The following is a 17,387-nucleotide window of genomic DNA, read 5'->3' as shown; positions in this document are numbered from 1 at the left end:
ACACCTGAAGGTATAAAACCTGTTGGATATAAATGGATTTTTATTTGAAAGAGAAATGAGAAAAATGCAATAGTAAGATATAAAGCTAGACTTGTTGCACAAGGTTTTTCTCAAAGACCTGGAATTGATTATGAAGAAACGTATTCTCCTGTTATGGATGCAATTGCGTTCCGATATTTGATTAGTTTGGCAGTGTCTGAAAATTTGAAAATGTGTCTTATGGATGTTGTTACAGCTTACTTATACGGATCACTTGATAGTAATATATACATGAAAATTCCTGAAGGATTTAAGATGCCTGAAGCACAAAGTTCAAAACCAAAAGAATTTTATTCTGTGAAATTGCAAAGATCATTATATGGGTTGAAGCAATCCGGCCGAATGTGGTATAATCGGCTAAGTGAGCACTTGATGAAAAAAGAATATGTAAATGATCCAATATGCCCTTATGTTTTCATCAAGAAAACAACATCCGGATGTGCAATTATTGTTGTATATTTTGATGATTTAAACATCATTGGAACGAATAAAAAAATTCAAGAAGTTATGATGTACTTGAAAGAAGAGTTCGAAATGAAGGATCTTGGAAAAACCAAGTACTGTCTGGGTTTGTAAATCGAACAAAAAGAATGTGAAATTTTTGTTCACCAGACAAATTATACAGAAAAGGTCCTTAAACGTTTTAATATGGATAAATCAAATCCATTAAGTACTCCAATGGTTGTAAGATTATTAAACATAGAAAATGATCCATTTCGTCATGTGAAGATGATGAAATTATTCTTGGTCCAGAAGTATCATATCTAAGTGTCATTGGTGCTCTTATGTATCTTGCAAATTGTACTAGACCTAATATATCTTTTGCTGTAAATTTATTGGCAAGATTCAGCTCATATCCAACAAAGACTGGAACGGAATTAAACATATATTCCGTTATCTACGAGGAACGACATATTTGGAACTTTTGTACTCAAAAGACACCAATCAAAGTATCATTGGTTATGCTGATGCTGGATATTTATCTGATCCACAAAAGACACGTTCCCAAACCGGATATGTATTTACTTGTGGAGGCACTGCAATTTCTTGGCGTTCACAGAAACAAACACTCGTAACAACTTCATCAAATCACGCCGAGATTATTGCGCTACATGAAACAAGCCGTGAATGTATTTGGCTAAAATCAATGACACAACATATCCAAAAGTTTTGTGAATTATCAGTAGACAAGAAGCCTGTGACGCTGTATGAAGATAATGTTGCATGTATTGCTCAAATGAAAGAAGAATACATCAAAAGTGACAGAACCAAACATATCCCTCAAAATTCTTTTCCTACACTCAAGAGCTTGAGAAGAATAAATATATTGATATCTATTACATTCAATCAAGTGAGAACTCATCAGATCTCTTCACAAAGGCGCTTCCTATGAAAATATTCGGAAATCATATATATAACATTGGGATGCGCAATCTACGACATATGTGAAGAATCGTTCGTGTTAACATGAGGGGGAGTTTATGTGACTGCACTCCTTTTTTCTTACTATGGTTTTTATCACAATGAGTTTTTCCTAGTAAGGTTTTAACGAGGCAGTACAAAAACACGTAATAAAAACAGTTATCATATCACGATCATCATCACAAGGGGAAGTGTTGAAAATATGATATTACTATTATTATTATTATTATTATTATTATTATTATTATTATTATTATTATTATTTAAAATTGAATATTGAATGTTGAATATTGAGTTGTAAAATATTGAAAATTAGTGTGTGATGATTTAGATGATGATGTTTTAATTTTTGGACTAATCTCCAAATGAGATCTTTAAATAGGTCTCTCTATTTGTGTATAAAATCACTAGTGAATTGAGAGAGAAAAATTTGTGAATTCTAGAGTTTGATATATTTTGAGTTTTGGAGTTTTTACTTTTTGCCATAAATTTTTAATTTTTCACAACAGTAATGAAATACTCATGAATTTGAATTCAACTAAAAATGTCTCAAACGTATCAAATAGCTATAGTGGAACATTTGTACATGTCAAAATTTTCTTAAACAGCTATACAAAAGTATTTTCTTAAACATTAACAAAAATAGGTAGTATGCATATAATTTAATATCTCACCATCAAATTCTCGAAGAAAAATTACGATTCTCTCTCTTTTTTTTTCTTTTTTTTTTTTCTTTTTTTTGAGAGATTCTTCTAGTGTCTTTTTTTTTTTAAAAGATTCTTCTAGTTAAATAAAACGATACAAATTCTATACTTTCAAAACTAAAAACCTACACAAACTAAAAACTTGATACAAATTGAGCAACCTACACAAAATTAAAAACTAAAAACATTGAACAAATAAAACCTCACTAAATTATAAAGATGCAAAAATCATTTTTCTTATTTGCTCCAAGTTAAAAAATTTCACACAAGAGTTCTGACATTTTGTGTTCTGACATTGAGACTGACATTAAACATATATTTGGATTTGAAGATTTTGTGGCCATTTATCCTACATTATGTTGGTAAAACTTCACCGCTCGATATTTTAATAATGGTTTTGAAAATTTTCTTTAAACCGTTAAAAAAAACAAAAAGAAAAAGAAAAAAAAGGGAGCAGATTTGCTTTAAATCCTAAAATTCAAATACAATTTTACATTCAGCTCTTGTTAGAAAAAATTATGTTTGCACTTCTTAATCTACAGAAAAATGTTTCTGCACTCTCTAGGCCATATGATTTTCTAGAGCTGAAAATCGATACAAAAATTGAAAATATGAAACTAATATATGATATTTAAACACTGATTGGTTTAGAACTGGTACAAAACATAAAATTTTGGGTATAAATTTTGAGCAACTTTATTTATATCAATATTTGCAACACATGTTTGGATATTCAATAATTATAAATTAGTATCAGATCTAAAACAATTGATACACCAATATCATATATTTGTACCATATTTCTAATGTTTTGTACCGTTATTCATTCAAAAAAAGAAAAATATGTAATTAATATCAATACTTGCATACATAATTGAATTCTCGAAAATCATATATTAGTACCAAATTTAAAACAATTATGCTCATCTATCATATATTAATACTGGATTTTTCGATATTTTGTACCGACTTTCATCTGATAAAAAACATGCTGGACCAAGGAGTATATGAATCACATACTTCAAACATTTTTTTTCACTAAATACAAAGTTAAGTTTAGATTTCAGAATTTAAAACAAATTTATCCTTAAAAAAACCGAATCTTTGTAGCGTGAAGGGTGGTGATTGAAGTTTTCAACAAAAATTCGACAGATGGTGAACACAATCAATAGAAATCATATCAAAACCTTCTCGAAATACGGATATCAAAATACTCCCAGCAGCACTGTAAATCCGGAAACTTCACTCGATTACAGCAATGCAAAACAAGAACATTGATGCCATTCTGAAGTGAATATGACATCAATATATATACATATTCTCAATCAATAATCAAAAGCATGGATCAATACGAACCAAATTTTGATCCGTAGATCACGGCATTTTCCCATCTTTCAAATACAAATCAAAGTCAAGCAACAGTTAAGCGAGAAACTTCGCAAGAATCCAGGGATACCCCGAGTTCACTATCTAAGAGTACAAACAAAAGGGAGTAATCAAGAGAGAACGATAGACGAAAGTGAATGAAATCTAGATAAAAAGGTGACAACTAAATAGCAAGCCCAAATTACAAGCATAAATTGTCCTTCGAGGTTACTGTCCAACGTAAGACAAGAACTCAAGCCCCGATTTATAAGCAGGCTGAACATAGTATAATACAGAAAAGGCAGCAAATAGAGATTACCAGTGTAATCCCAATGAGATAGCATGAAACTGAATTGTAGTTACATATATAAATCTCTCATGAAATTCCAGCAAACTCAGACGGACAACTCTGTCTTTGAAACAAGAATACCATCGGTATCAGCGTAAAGCCATTCACCATCACAAATTCTAGTCCCAGCAAAATTTATGGGAACGTGCTTCTCTCCATTCCCCTTCTTGTTAGCCTTAACAGGATGCGAGGCGAGAGCTCGAACACCAATATCGCAGCCATTGATTTCATCCACATCTCTTATACAGCCATTAACTACTACACCAGCCCATCCATTGTTCTGTGCCTGTACAACAGGATTTCCACCCAATATTGCACATCTCAAGCTACCTCCCCCATCAACAACAAGAACTCTTCCATTTCCCTTTTCCTCAAGAAATTCACGGACCAGAACATTATCTTCAAATACTCTCAGAGTAACAACTGGTCCAGAGAAGACTTGGCGCCTGCCATATATCTGGAAAACAGGATTAAGTGCTCGAAGTTCACCGCTCACAATGAGCTGGGGATTTGCATCACAAACTTCAGCTGTCGTTACCAGGGCCATCTAGATCAAGTACCTCCAGGAAAATGAGCATCATAAAAAAGTGATTGCTAACAGTAATCGTGATTTTCTACGTGAGTAAATTAAACACACAAGGAAAAAAAATTTAACCAGACAAGTCAAAATATTTCACATTGAAACAGGAAGAGTGTTACAATATCCCACATTGAATATTAACTAACAAAGAGTTACTTATAATCTCACGAGGTCACAACACCTAATAGACAAGTTTTTTGGGATGGACACCTCTTGGGTTTATAACCTAATATTGGTGGTCTCGTTGAGAGTCCACGTAGCGGAAAGGAGACCTAGAAAAGGGCAATCATCGGTTCAGCGTTGATAATTGGAAAAAAATCATAGGCTAGATTAAGGTGTATGAATGCATGCACAGAACACTGAAAAGTGAGTGAAAGCCCTTGGATTAAGGTGTATGAATGCATCACTGAATATTGAAAGGTGAGTGAAAGCCGTCTACAATGGGCGTCCCCTTCTCAAAGGGTCGGCAATGTGACCATATCCCACATTAAAATATTAAACTAATAAAGAGTGACTTATAAACTCATGAGGTCACACCACCATATTGTGGTCTCTTTTGAGATGGACACGATTTATAACCTAAGAAAAGGCACAACAGCATCAACACACACATTATTTAAAAAATAATAATAACAAACTCCATTGGATCATATTGAGCTGAGAATCCGACCTAGTAACACATTTCTTTATTTTGAAATATTTAAAATATATTATATGTTTTTATTTTTAATTTTTTTATTTACATAGATGCATAATCTATTTAAAGTAAGTATTTTGAACTCGAAAACTTGAATTTTTATTTTTTGGAAGACTTGTTTGGTTTTAAATATATATAGATTTTACTTTGAAGATTTTGTGGTGATTTATCCTACATTATGTTGGTAAAACTTCACCGCTCGATATTTTAACAATGGTTTTGAAAAATTTCTTTAAATCGTTAAAAAAACAAAAAAAGAAAAAAGAAAAAAATGGGCTTTAAATCCTAAATTCAAATACAATTTTACATTCAGCTCTTGTTAGAAAAAATTATGTTTGCACTTCTTAATCTACAGAAAAATGTTTCTGCACTCTCTAGGCCATATGATTTTCTAGAGCTGAAAATCGATACAAAAATTGAAAATATGAAACTAATATATGATATTTAAACACTGATTGGTTTAGAACTGGTACAAAACATAAAATTTTGGGTATAAATTTTGAGCAACTTTATTTATATCAATATTTGCAACACATGTTTGGATATTCAATAATTATAAATTAGTATCAGATCTAAAACAATTGATACACCAATATCATATATTTGTACCATATTTCTAATGTTTTGTACCATTATTCATTCAAAAAAAGAAAAATATGTAATTAATATCAATACTTGCATACATAATTGAATTCTCGAAAATCATATATTAGTACCAAATTTAAAACAATTATGCTCATCTATCATATATTAATACTGGATTTTTCGATATTTTGTACCGACTTTCATCTGATAAAAAACATGCTGGACCAAGGAGTATATGAATCACATACTTCAAACATTTTTTTTCACTAAATACAAAGTTAAGTTTAGATTTCAGAATTTAAAACAAATTTATCCTTAAAAAAACCGAATCTTTGTAGCGTGAAGGGTGGTGATTGAAGTTTTCAACAAAAATTCGACAGATGGTGAACACAATCAATAGAAATCATATCAAAACCTTCTCGAAATACGGATATCAAAATACTCCCAGCAGCACTGTAAATCCGGAAACTTCACTCGATTACAGCAATGCAAAACAAGAACATTGATGCCATTCTGAAGTGAATATGACATCAATATATATACATATTCTCAATCAATAATCAAAAGCATGGATCAATACGAACCAAATTTTGATCCGTAGATCACGGCATTTTCCCATCTTTCAAATACAAATCAAAGTCAAGCAACAGTTAAGCGAGAAACTTCGCAAGAATCCAGGGATACCCCGAGTTCACTATCTAAGAGTACAAACAAAAGGGAGTAATCAAGAGAGAACGATAGACGAAAGTGAATGAAATCTAGATAAAAAGGTGACAACTAAATAGCAAGCCCAAATTACAAGCATAAATTGTCCTTCGAGGTTACTGTCCAACGTAAGACAAGAACTCAAGCCCCGATTTATAAGCAGGCTGAACATAGTATAATACAGAAAAGGCAGCAAATAGAGATTACCAGTGTAATCCCAATGAGATAGCATGAAACTGAATTGTAGTTACATATATAAATCTCTCATGAAATTCCAGCAAACTCAGACGGACAACTCTGTCTTTGAAACAAGAATACCATCGGTATCAGCGTAAAGCCATTCACCATCACAAATTCTAGTCCCAGCAAAATTTATGGGAACGTGCTTCTCTCCATTCCCCTTCTTGTTAGCCTTAACAGGATGCGAGGCGAGAGCTCGAACACCAATATCGCAGCCATTGATTTCATCCACATCTCTTATACAGCCATTAACTACTACACCAGCCCATCCATTGTTCTGTGCCTGTACAACAGGATTTCCACCCAATATTGCACATCTCAAGCTACCTCCCCCATCAACAACAAGAACTCTTCCATTTCCCTTTTCCTCAAGAAATTCACGGACCAGAACATTATCTTCAAATACTCTCAGGTTGTGCTTGGATGGGTGGATTTGGGCTCATTTGGATTTCAAATCCACAGCCCAAATCCACAGCGTCTGTTTGGCTACACACATGGATTTTGATTTCAAATCTGTTTGATTTGGGTATTGATTTATAACCTAAAAAATTAGTGGATTTGAATCCTTTCTTTTTCCCGTTCATTTGAAATCTTCTCCCCTTGCTATCTTCTTTCGCTTCTTTACGGCGACGCCTCACAACTCACCGTTTCTTCACGGCGACGCCTCTCGCCTCAGATCCAAGCATGGACGGGGATTTAGGCATTGGTTGTAGGCTTAGTGGGATTTGAAGGAGAAAAGGAGTTAGATGGTGAAATCGGAAACGATGGGAAGTTATATGTCACTGTGAGGAAATCGAACGCGTCGCGACGTTCGCTCGAGCATGGCTCGTTCACTGGAGTGACTCCGAGGCCTTCGAATCTGACTGGATCTGAGATTTATAGCCTGAGTTCTTCGATAAATCCGACTCTGCGGGCTTCCAATTTTAATCACTCTGATTTCTACTCGATGATGGGATTCGGCGGGCGCCTGCCGAACGGGATCTCGGATACGGGGAGATTGTCGAACTATAACATGGGTGATATGTACTCTGTTCAGTTCTCCAGGGGCCCGACTCCGCGGCCATCGAATTTCGAAGAAAACTCTCCGGAAGGTCTAGTTAGTTCCTCGAGATTCGGACACTATTCGGGGAAGAGTGTTCCTGGTTCTTATCCTGCTCCTAACCCGGAGATTTCCTCCGCCGTGCCGAAAACGGGGAAAACCCATCAGTCCCAGCTGCAGCAACATGTGAAAAAAATGGGGATCCACGTGATAGCAGAGAGGTGAGACCACCTTTCATTTTTGTAAATTTTTTGGCTTTATGTTTTCAGAAATCATGTAATGAAACTGGCAACCGGTTTCTTCATTTTAGTGTAGGAATTCTGCTAAAAAATGTCTATATCTACCGATTCATCCATAATGAATCTAGTTTGGAGTATGTTTTGGCGCAGTTAATCTTTAGCACTTGTGCATGTGAGTGCATTTGCACAAGGTTTGGTGACTTGAACATTATGATGTATGATGTAGGTCAAGTTGCAATTCTTGGTGAAGCTGCGGTTCCATCACAAGAGATGAGCTGTGAATGTGAAGTAATACCTTGGTGGTGCAAGAGTAGTGTCAATTGTCGTTTTTTCTTTGGCAACTACTTGCTTGTGTAGTTTCTGGCTACTTATGATTTCTCTATTGTTGTTTTTTATTATGTTGAATTCGTAAGTTTGATCATAATGTGATCGAGCCATGCTAGTAGCTTTCTTTGTGTTTTGGGACTTTTTTTGGATCATAGTAACTATGATTCTTTGATAGAAATATACGTGAGTCCAAGATTTCAGTTTGTGTTAACGATAGTAACATATTATTGGTTTATATTTTGTTATAATGCAGAAATATTTCTTTCATAACTAGCAAGATGAAAAGGGGAATATCAAATATTCATGGGTTTGACGTCTTCCCTATGAAAACTCAACCATCCATTTGTGTTGGTGGTACATCGAGAGCAGAAAATTCTAGAGGTAATTTCTTGGATGACATGCAGCTGACTTTTCATGGAATGTCTCGAAACTTTTCCAGAATCTTTGTTGCTTCCAAATTTATTCTGTCATATGTCTTGCATATGTGATTTCTCCATTAATCTTGGAGTAGGAAAAAAAGAGATTCCAATAGTTGCGATTTTGGGTCATAAAACACAAAAGTGCATTAATATCCCCAATTGACAATGGGAAGAACTTTTTGTAGCAATCCGTGTTCAAATCATACCAGAAACAGAGTATCAAGAGTGCTAAATACACTTTGTAAAGAATGTCATGAAAGGTACTGGGAAACATGTACAGAAATGCGATTTGTAAACAATGCCATGAAAACTACATGTATGAAGAACATCGAGCTCGTCGAAGAATTTAGTAATATGAATTTTCTCGTGTTTTCTTTCCTAAAAACCATTGTTTGAAATTTGTATTATGAAGGTCTTTTGTATTATTTTTTTATTGTTCCAACATATTTTATGTAAGGCCCGAAAATATTAAATTATTAATTATGGAATTTGAGAATTAAATTCCATATTAAGGGCTAATATTGATTTGAGAAGTTATGAAAATGATAGATTTAATTTTCGAGCCGAAAATATTTCATTTGAGAATTTACGGATTTTGAGAATTAAATTCCGAGAATTCTTAAATTAAAAGAATAAATATTCGATTTGAATATTTATGGAATTTGAGATTAAATTCCATATTTCGGAAATTAAAGAAGATGTATTTTGAAGAGAAAACCCGATCAGGGGTTGATTTGAAAATATCGAAGTTTGAAGGGCTAAAGTGCAAAAGGCCGGGATTATTGATTTAATCCGAATTTATTTAATTTTAATTCGAGTATATTTAATTTGGGAATATTTAGGGTTTTGATTTTAATTCTAATATTCTTAAATTATTTTGGATTAAAATTGAATTAAAACGAAGGCCGAGGACTGAATTGCAATTAATGAAGATTTGGGGACTAAATTACAATATTGTTTGAAATTATCTAAATTAAAATGGATTACTCAGCACACTTACGTGCAAGTAGAAAAGAAAGGAAGGGAAGGAGAACAGAGCAAGTCGACACTTCTCAATTCCTTTGATTTTCGATTTTCAAACGGCCGTAACTTTTGATCCGGTTGTTCGATTTCAATTTCGAAAGATGTTCTGGAATCCTTGCGACGAGGGTTTTGATTTGATGTAAGTATTTAATCATCTCGGCTTGTTTTGAAGAACGAAATTTGGCAGAGATCAGTACTTTGATATAGTTTCATGTCTTGATCTTATATGTGTTTCGTTGTCGAGACTGGAACGATGAGTTCTTGTGATATGAACTTCTGAGTATTTCAGCATGTATTTGTATTGTTAGCATACGATTATAGCTGCTGATATGAGGAGTATGAATGATATGAATTGATTGGAAGTTGGAGAGAAGTTAGCTTCTCATTCGATATTTTGTCGGTTATCGATTTTTAATCGCTACGCCGTCGATTCGTGTTTTTGGACCGTTTTGATAGCCTATAACTGAGTTGAGATAGTTATTTAGATGTTATGAATGTTATGGCATTTTTATTTCTCGATTTCAGTTGAGTTTCGAAGGCTAATGATTCACGACTCCGAGTTATACCGAATAAGAAGAAGTTGAAGTTTGAAATGATGTTGATTGAATCTTTATTGATGATTTTGATTCAATTCTGAAATGATTGAATAGAATGAGGTTTGATATACATGTTTTTGATGATATGTTTCAGATTTTAATAGGAGACTATTGACTCAAGAACCTCAACTTGAAACCGAAGAAGAAGTGATCAAGATGGAAGCGAATGTGAGTGAAGATTGATTGAAGTTTGAATGATCAGATTCTTGTAGGAGTTGATGTACTTCCTATCCAGATGTGGAACATGACAAACTCGAAAATGAAAGGTATAAGATGACATCGAGAGTAAGGGATTCGATACTCGAGAATGATGATTCTGGAGTTATCCCAAACAAATCACATACTTGTTTAAGTACTTGTTCTTGAGGTAGAACTTATGTTATTATCGATCCATCATAGGTAGTGGATCTTTATTGCTTTTGATATGATTGTATATTGAATTGATTCTATGCCAAGGTTGCGGTTAACCTTATTTTCTAGCCCGAAATGGATACGATAGATGGATCTCCATGTCAAGATCGGTTACGAATCTTGATGACAACGAAGTGATAAGAATCAATTCTTGAGATAAGTGCGCTATATAAATTGAGTCTTGATTTGAAGTTGAGTCGATATATGCGTTATTTTTACTCTATTCTTGAGTTGATATGTTTAGAGTTGATATGAATTTATTTAACGCGTTTATATGTCGATTATACTGAGAATGATTTCTCACCGGAGTTTATCCGGCTGTTGTTTTGTTTTGTATGTGTGCATCACAACAGATGGGGCATGAGCTGGTCTGAGATGACATTGATAGCTCAGGAGAGAGATGTAGCAAGTGTGAACTCGGGTTTATAAGTTAAAGCTTGGTATAGTGATAGCATCAAACATAGCAAGAACTTAAGACTTGAAGTTATTTATGCTATGTTGAATAGCTTGTAGTTTCTTTTATCCCTTAAGCTATTCATTTGATGTAATACATGTATGATTTGATGATAGGAACCTGGTATATGAAAGTATGCATGTGCTCAGAATTTATAATATGTTTAGACTCGAATTTTGTTGGTTGATTCATGCCATTGTTCCAAGCTTGACAGCAGAAAATTTCTTTTGGTGTTTTTTGGAAATGGTGCCCGCTCGATCGAGTGAAGTTCACCGATCGAGCGAGGCCCTTAAATTGAAGGCAGAAAATTAGCATTTTGGGCTCGCTCGATCGGCAGGTTTTGACCGATCGAGCGAGACCAAAAATGTGCAGACCCGAGAGCATGATTTAATTGCTCGCTCGATCGGCTGACTTTGCCCGATCGAGCGAGGCTCTGAAATTTAAAAAAAAAAAAAAATTTCTGCTATTGATTTATTATTCTTTAATTGTTTGATTAATTGTTTAATTAATCATTAGCTGCCCTAAAACAAGATTAGCAACCCGAGGTCCCCACAACAGGTGGTATCAGAGCGTAGATTCTAGACTGAGATCGAAGCTGAGCGGGGTAGAGTGAGTCACATGCATTTATAGTATTGCATGATTATGCAGTATTTGATTCGATGATTTAATAAATTGCATGTGATCTTGATCTACTTTTGAAATTGAATTGAGTAATTTACTGATTTGTAAATTTTTAAATTCTTATCGATGTTATTATAAGAATTTCCCCGGGTGATGTAAGCACCTAGAATCGAAGAGAACAGTGTTCTTTGGGTGATGTAAGCACCCCAGACTGACAGAGTTGTATGGCCAGACTGAACAGAATGGCATGGTCAGATTGAACAGAACTGTATTCTTGCTCAGCTGAAAGAAGTATCTCTGATTGAACAGAACAGAATATCAGCGAATGAATAGATGTATTGCAGGTAGAAGTTGTTCTGAAGAACGTGATATGATGTATCAGATTGACTGTCTATCAACTTCGAAACCTAGCAATCAGCTGATGAATTTTGATGAAGAAATGATGAAAGAACAGAGGTATATTAATTTGTTGGTAAGTGCTTAGAACATGATTTTTGTTTATAGTTCTTTGCCACAACAGATAGAAATGATGAGAAGGAAAAAAAAACATATACCTTTTAGAAGCTGAATATTTTGAGTATTGAAGAATGTCTTGTTAGATTCAAGCCTATTATAATTCTTTGAATTGTAAATGACCAGAAGCTCAAGATTGAGTTGTTTAGTTATGGCTTGAATTCGAAAAATAGGTCTGAATAAATGCTGACGACTGAAGTATGTTATGAAAGACATAGTCTTGTTTAATAGAACTGAAGCTGAATGATGAAGCAAAAGGACTGAAATTGTAAAGATGCTACGGTGTGTGAGAAAAACACATATTTAGCTACAATTTATATTCCAGAAGTATACAGAGAATCAGGATGAAATTGCACCTGAGAATGAAATTTCAGGTAACAGATTTATTTTGTTTTGACCTGTCTATTATTGGTGCAATAGATTCATGATAGCTGAAAGCTTATTATATGATCACGAAAAGAGATTGTGTGAATTGAACTGAAGAATGGAACTATTGTTTCGATGAACTGAAACAGAAGATGATTTTGTTCGTATTGAAATATCTGTTTATGTTGCATGATAGATGATGATGCAATAATCGAATACAGATTAGTAGAAGAATTGATGATAAGAAGCGATTAAATTAGATCAGTAAGAACATAATGTGCAATTGAATATGATGATATAGAATCTCGAATTAAGATTCCGTGATTTCGGGAAGAGCGTTACAATATTCCACATTGAATATTAACTAACAAAGAGTTACTTATAATCTCACAGGTCACAACACCCAATAGACCAGTGTTTTCATAACCAGATCGGGATCGAACCGGTTTACTTAAAAAAATGGTTCAACCGGTCGGATCGTTTTAACCGAACGGTCAAACCGGAAAACCGTTTATATAATTTAATATAAGGTAAAATTGCTTTTTTGGTCCTGTATGTTTGTCACTTTGCGATTTCAGTCCTTTATATTTTCAGGTTTCAGTTTTAGTTCGCTATCTTTATTTTTTTGGCAATTTTAGTCCTTTTTTCCGACGTGGCGCTGATGTGGCACCAATTCATTGCTGATGTGGAGCTGATGTGTACAATGACACGTAAGCATTTTCGAATAAAAAGGACCTAAATTGCCAAAAATCGGAACATACAACACTAAAACTGAAATATGAAAACTTAGAGGACCAAAATCGCAAAGTGACGAACATACAGAACCAAATTTGCAGTTTTCCCTTAATATAATAAATAATATATTTTGGAATTTTAAAAACTCAAAAATTATATAAATAGACATAAAATATATTTTACATAGTTTGAAAGCTAAATAAATATGTAAATATATTTAAAATATCAATTATAGTCATAACTTATTTAAATAATAAATTATTTATTTTTTAAAAAACCAATAATTATTAAAATATTTTTTTAAATGAAGTAGAAATTTCAAATAATAATGTATTTATATATAAAAATATTAAATCTAAAGTTTAAAAATAAAAAAAAATTTAAAAAAAATATATCGAAAAACCGGTTCAACCGGTTGAAAAAGAACCGGTTGGACCGGTTTTTCGATTTTTGGGGTCGGACGGACCGGTCCGGCGACCGGTTCCCAGTCGAACCAGTCGAACCCGCCGGTCCGATCCGGTCCGGTTCCGAAAAAACTGCAATAGACAAGAGTTTTGGGATGGACACCTCTTGGATTTATAACCTAATATTGGTGGTCTGTTGTGTCGATCAATATGAAGATGTAATTATTGATTTTATGCTTCAGTAATTTCAATTAAATTAAGAGTGCAATCTTGTTCTTTTAGTGGAGTAGAATAAGATTAATAAATTATCTTGATTAATCATGAATTGATTAGATTAAATTAATTTATTGGAGCTTAATTTAATTGGATCCGATCAGGTCCCTTTGGTGGCTCGAATATAAACTCGAATAAATTATATGAGTTATAATTTATGAAATTCGTAGGAATAAATTAATATGATTATAGTATCTTTATCTATGGAAAGTTTGAATTAAAACTTTACCGATACGATAAGATATGATACGATTTGATAATCTTTTAATTTATGGAAAGGAGATAATTCCATATTTTTGAAATTTTCTTTTATTTTTACACTAATTTATATAACGTAGTCTGATAGAAAGTTGAGACCACACACAATTATCCTACGTTTGAGTTTGAGAGAACATCAGAGAAGACTTGAAGGTTTGAAGCTTTGAGTTGCAGATCTGTAGCAGATAAGACAACGTTAAAGTCGCTTCAAGGGTAATCTCAATTTCTTTGTGTGTTTAATTAATTAATTCGTGTTAAATACGTAAAACAATCATGATCATGTTTTATGAGATCATTGGAATCACATAAAATTAATTTTTGTGATTCGATTTTCTCAGTCTTGGCTAACATATGATATCAGAGCCACAGGTTTTGATAGTGTTTTGCGTATTTTGAATTAATTAATTTTATACGCATGTTTTAGTTTAAAGCGGTGTTAGATTTATGTCATTGTGGTTTGAATGAATATAATTTTTGAACAGTTAATGGTCCTAGATTTTGATGAAATTGTATTTCGTAATTATCGAGTCTGTAACCAAGGGGGTGGATTATGACTCCATGTTTCCCCATGTTTATTTTGTTGCAATTTTATTGTAATTTTCAAAACTGGATTTTTCTGCCACTATTCAAACTTTTGGAGGGTCAATCTGCAATCCAAGGACTCAAGGGACCAGATTGTATCTTCTTCAACAAATCAAGGGCCTGTTCTGCAATTTACGAATTCCTCCATGGAAGCCCCAGATCTGAATCGCAGAGGCAAGCCAAGACATTACAAAGCCTCGGGAAGTCTTCGACCGGTGTCCAGCGTTTTTTTCCCATGCGTTGAACTTCGACGGCGCAGGTAGGAAGAAGCAGGCGCGACCATGGCTGCGCTGCATCTGGAAAATTTTGACTCATTGCTTCGAATAAGAAGCAATGGAGATGTCACGGTGGAATTATCGGTGAGTGGCGTACCGGAAATCCAGGCATCTTCTCATGGTGTTTTTCCGGCGGCGGCGGCGGCTAGTCGGACATGGAGGCAGCGTCGCCTAGGGCAAAAGAGAGAACCGGTTTGTGGGTCGTGGGTTTTGGTCCATGATTATTCGGGTCGTGAGCTATGAACCGGGTCGCGATTCATGGGTTTCTGTTTTGGGCCTTGGTTATTGTTTTGGACTAAAATCTAGGCTGGATACAAAGGCATTTAAATTGAAGAATTGGACCATTTTATGATTCAATTAATTTATTTGTATTTTGTGTCTAGGATGAACCATAAATTTGTTTTTGTTTATTTAATGCTTATTGTTTTAATTATTATGTGCATTATATGTTATTCATGTATCATGACATGTAGATTTCATAAAAACTGCTTTAGGTACTACATTGTCATGCATAAAATAAAAATTTTATTTATTTTCTATTTTTATATATAGAAAATAAATATTTTGATTAATAATTGAACTATTTTATGAGTTAAAATACTTAGGATGTTATTAATCGAATAAAACCCAAAATTAATTTTCAAAATATTATTAAGTGTGAGGGGTGCATTTTATATGAGCCCATGGTCTCCCTTATTAGTCCATTAGTAAGAATTTGTGTATGCCTCGTGCCAATTTTCATTGGTCTCCCTATTTGAGGGCTGCATTATTTTGGTTACTTGATTGGACCCAACGTGATGATATTTTTAAAGTAAAATTAATTTTGATCATCCTATAGGTGACATAATTAATTAAGTACTTGAAAAATAATCAATATAAAGGTATACACTTAAGTCAATGACATTGTGAGAAATTCCTATAGAATAGTCAAACAATGTATTTTTTATGGCCAAAATCAAGCAATACAAAATTAATATTGCATGAGATGCTAGATATATTGAATTTAGTGAGAGGGTCCCAGCCTAGCTATAAATCGTATTTACTTTTTCTAAAGAAGAGTATACTTTGATTTTGGAGTTTTAGGTCATTGTTGTGTTGTAGTAGTTTTTTGGGTCTACTCATGCATTTTTCATGCATAACACATATCATTTTATTTATTGTATGTGTTGCTCATTCAATTTATTTTAATTTCAGAAAAATGTCTTCAAATTCACTGCCATTGTCCATGCTTTTAACAAACAACCAACTTGTAGCGACCAAACCCGGATCCACTACCTAATCAGAGTTATGAGCATAATTAAGCATGCATTAAATAAATGGCTGCGGAAGACTTAAATAAAAGCAGACCGACAGAATACAACCGGTTAATAAAATTCGATTATACAACCCAATCAAATAAATAAGCCTAAAGGGCGAAGACCTATAGCTAATCTTGATGTCTTTCCTGGTCACTGGCTACTCCAAGCTCCTGGTGCTCAATCCTGCACCTACACCTGCCCCGTCGAATGGGGTGTCCAGATACACAAAAAATACTGGACGTGAACTCTAAGCTCAATACAAAAGCACGGGTAAAACATACAAATATGATGCATTCAAATGACAGGGTATCCATATCTGGGATAACTGTATACAACTGCTCAGTAATGGCGCCTAGGACATGAGTGGTACAACCCGGGGAGCAAACCCTGCGTACACTGCTCATTCCTCATGGACGTAGACCGTGTCTTTTAGATGCCAGTGCCGGCTAACCCGTCGGTCGTGGGGCGCTCGACATCTACCGTCCGAACAGGGCTGAGCGGCCCTACATGACTCATCTCAAAATATGGACAGACACAATATGATATGCACATGCTGCATAATAATATGACACACAAATGCAACATATAATCATGCAAACCCTCTGGCTATCTCAGTCAGTACTTACGTACCTTAATACAGGCAGTCCTAGCAGTCCCACTCTAGGTTCCGAGCCTATCATCAACTCTACAATGCAAATATCCATGCATCATTCATTAAGCTCTAAAAGCCTTAACTAAGCTATTGCATACTCCTAAATATTTTAAGGAGACCATAGCTATACCTGCATCCGTCGTCAGCCCACTGATGGCGACTATCCCAAAACTAGGGATACACCCCTGTTGCAGCTCCACAGCCTCGAGCACGACT

At 34.2% G+C, this 17,387-nt stretch overlaps 3 protein-coding genes across 3 annotated transcripts; 1 reads left to right on the top strand and 2 right to left on the bottom strand.

Annotated features, from left to right (window-relative positions):
* Positions 1–3,675: 3,675 nt before the first annotated feature.
* LOC140872540 (putative 4-hydroxy-4-methyl-2-oxoglutarate aldolase 2) lies at positions 3,676–5,112 on the bottom strand. Its single transcript, XM_073275408.1, has 2 exons — positions 4,602–5,112; positions 3,676–4,426 (listed from the first exon to the last, which is right to left on the bottom strand). Exon 2 carries the CDS (start codon positions 4,424–4,426, stop codon positions 3,926–3,928), a length of 501 nt encoding a protein of 166 aa, XP_073131509.1. The 5' UTR covers positions 4,602–5,112; the 3' UTR covers positions 3,676–3,925.
* Positions 5,113–6,479: 1,367 nt separating this feature from the next.
* Positions 6,480–7,270, bottom strand: LOC140872468 (putative 4-hydroxy-4-methyl-2-oxoglutarate aldolase 2). The gene is made up of 2 exons (XM_073275315.1): positions 7,228–7,270; positions 6,480–7,124 (listed from the first exon to the last, which is right to left on the bottom strand). The coding sequence occupies exons 1-2, from the start codon at positions 7,268–7,270 to the stop codon at positions 6,730–6,732; spliced, it is 438 nt and encodes a 145-aa protein (XP_073131416.1). The 3' UTR covers positions 6,480–6,729.
* Positions 6,986–10,753, top strand: LOC140872555 (auxin efflux carrier component 3-like). Its single transcript, XM_073275423.1, has 3 exons — positions 6,986–7,946; positions 8,545–8,672; positions 10,424–10,753. The coding sequence occupies exons 1-3, from the start codon at positions 7,633–7,635 to the stop codon at positions 10,510–10,512; spliced, it is 531 nt and encodes a 176-aa protein (XP_073131524.1). The 5' UTR covers positions 6,986–7,632; the 3' UTR covers positions 10,513–10,753.
* Positions 10,754–17,387: the final 6,634 nt, after the last annotated feature.

Source organism: Henckelia pumila, unplaced genomic scaffold (assembly GCF_033568475.1).
Source record: "Henckelia pumila isolate YLH828 unplaced genomic scaffold, ASM3356847v2 CTG_466, whole genome shotgun sequence".
Classification (NCBI taxonomy): domain Eukaryota; kingdom Viridiplantae; phylum Streptophyta; class Magnoliopsida; order Lamiales; family Gesneriaceae; genus Henckelia; species Henckelia pumila.
This window is presented reverse-complemented; position numbering and strand designations above follow the sequence as displayed.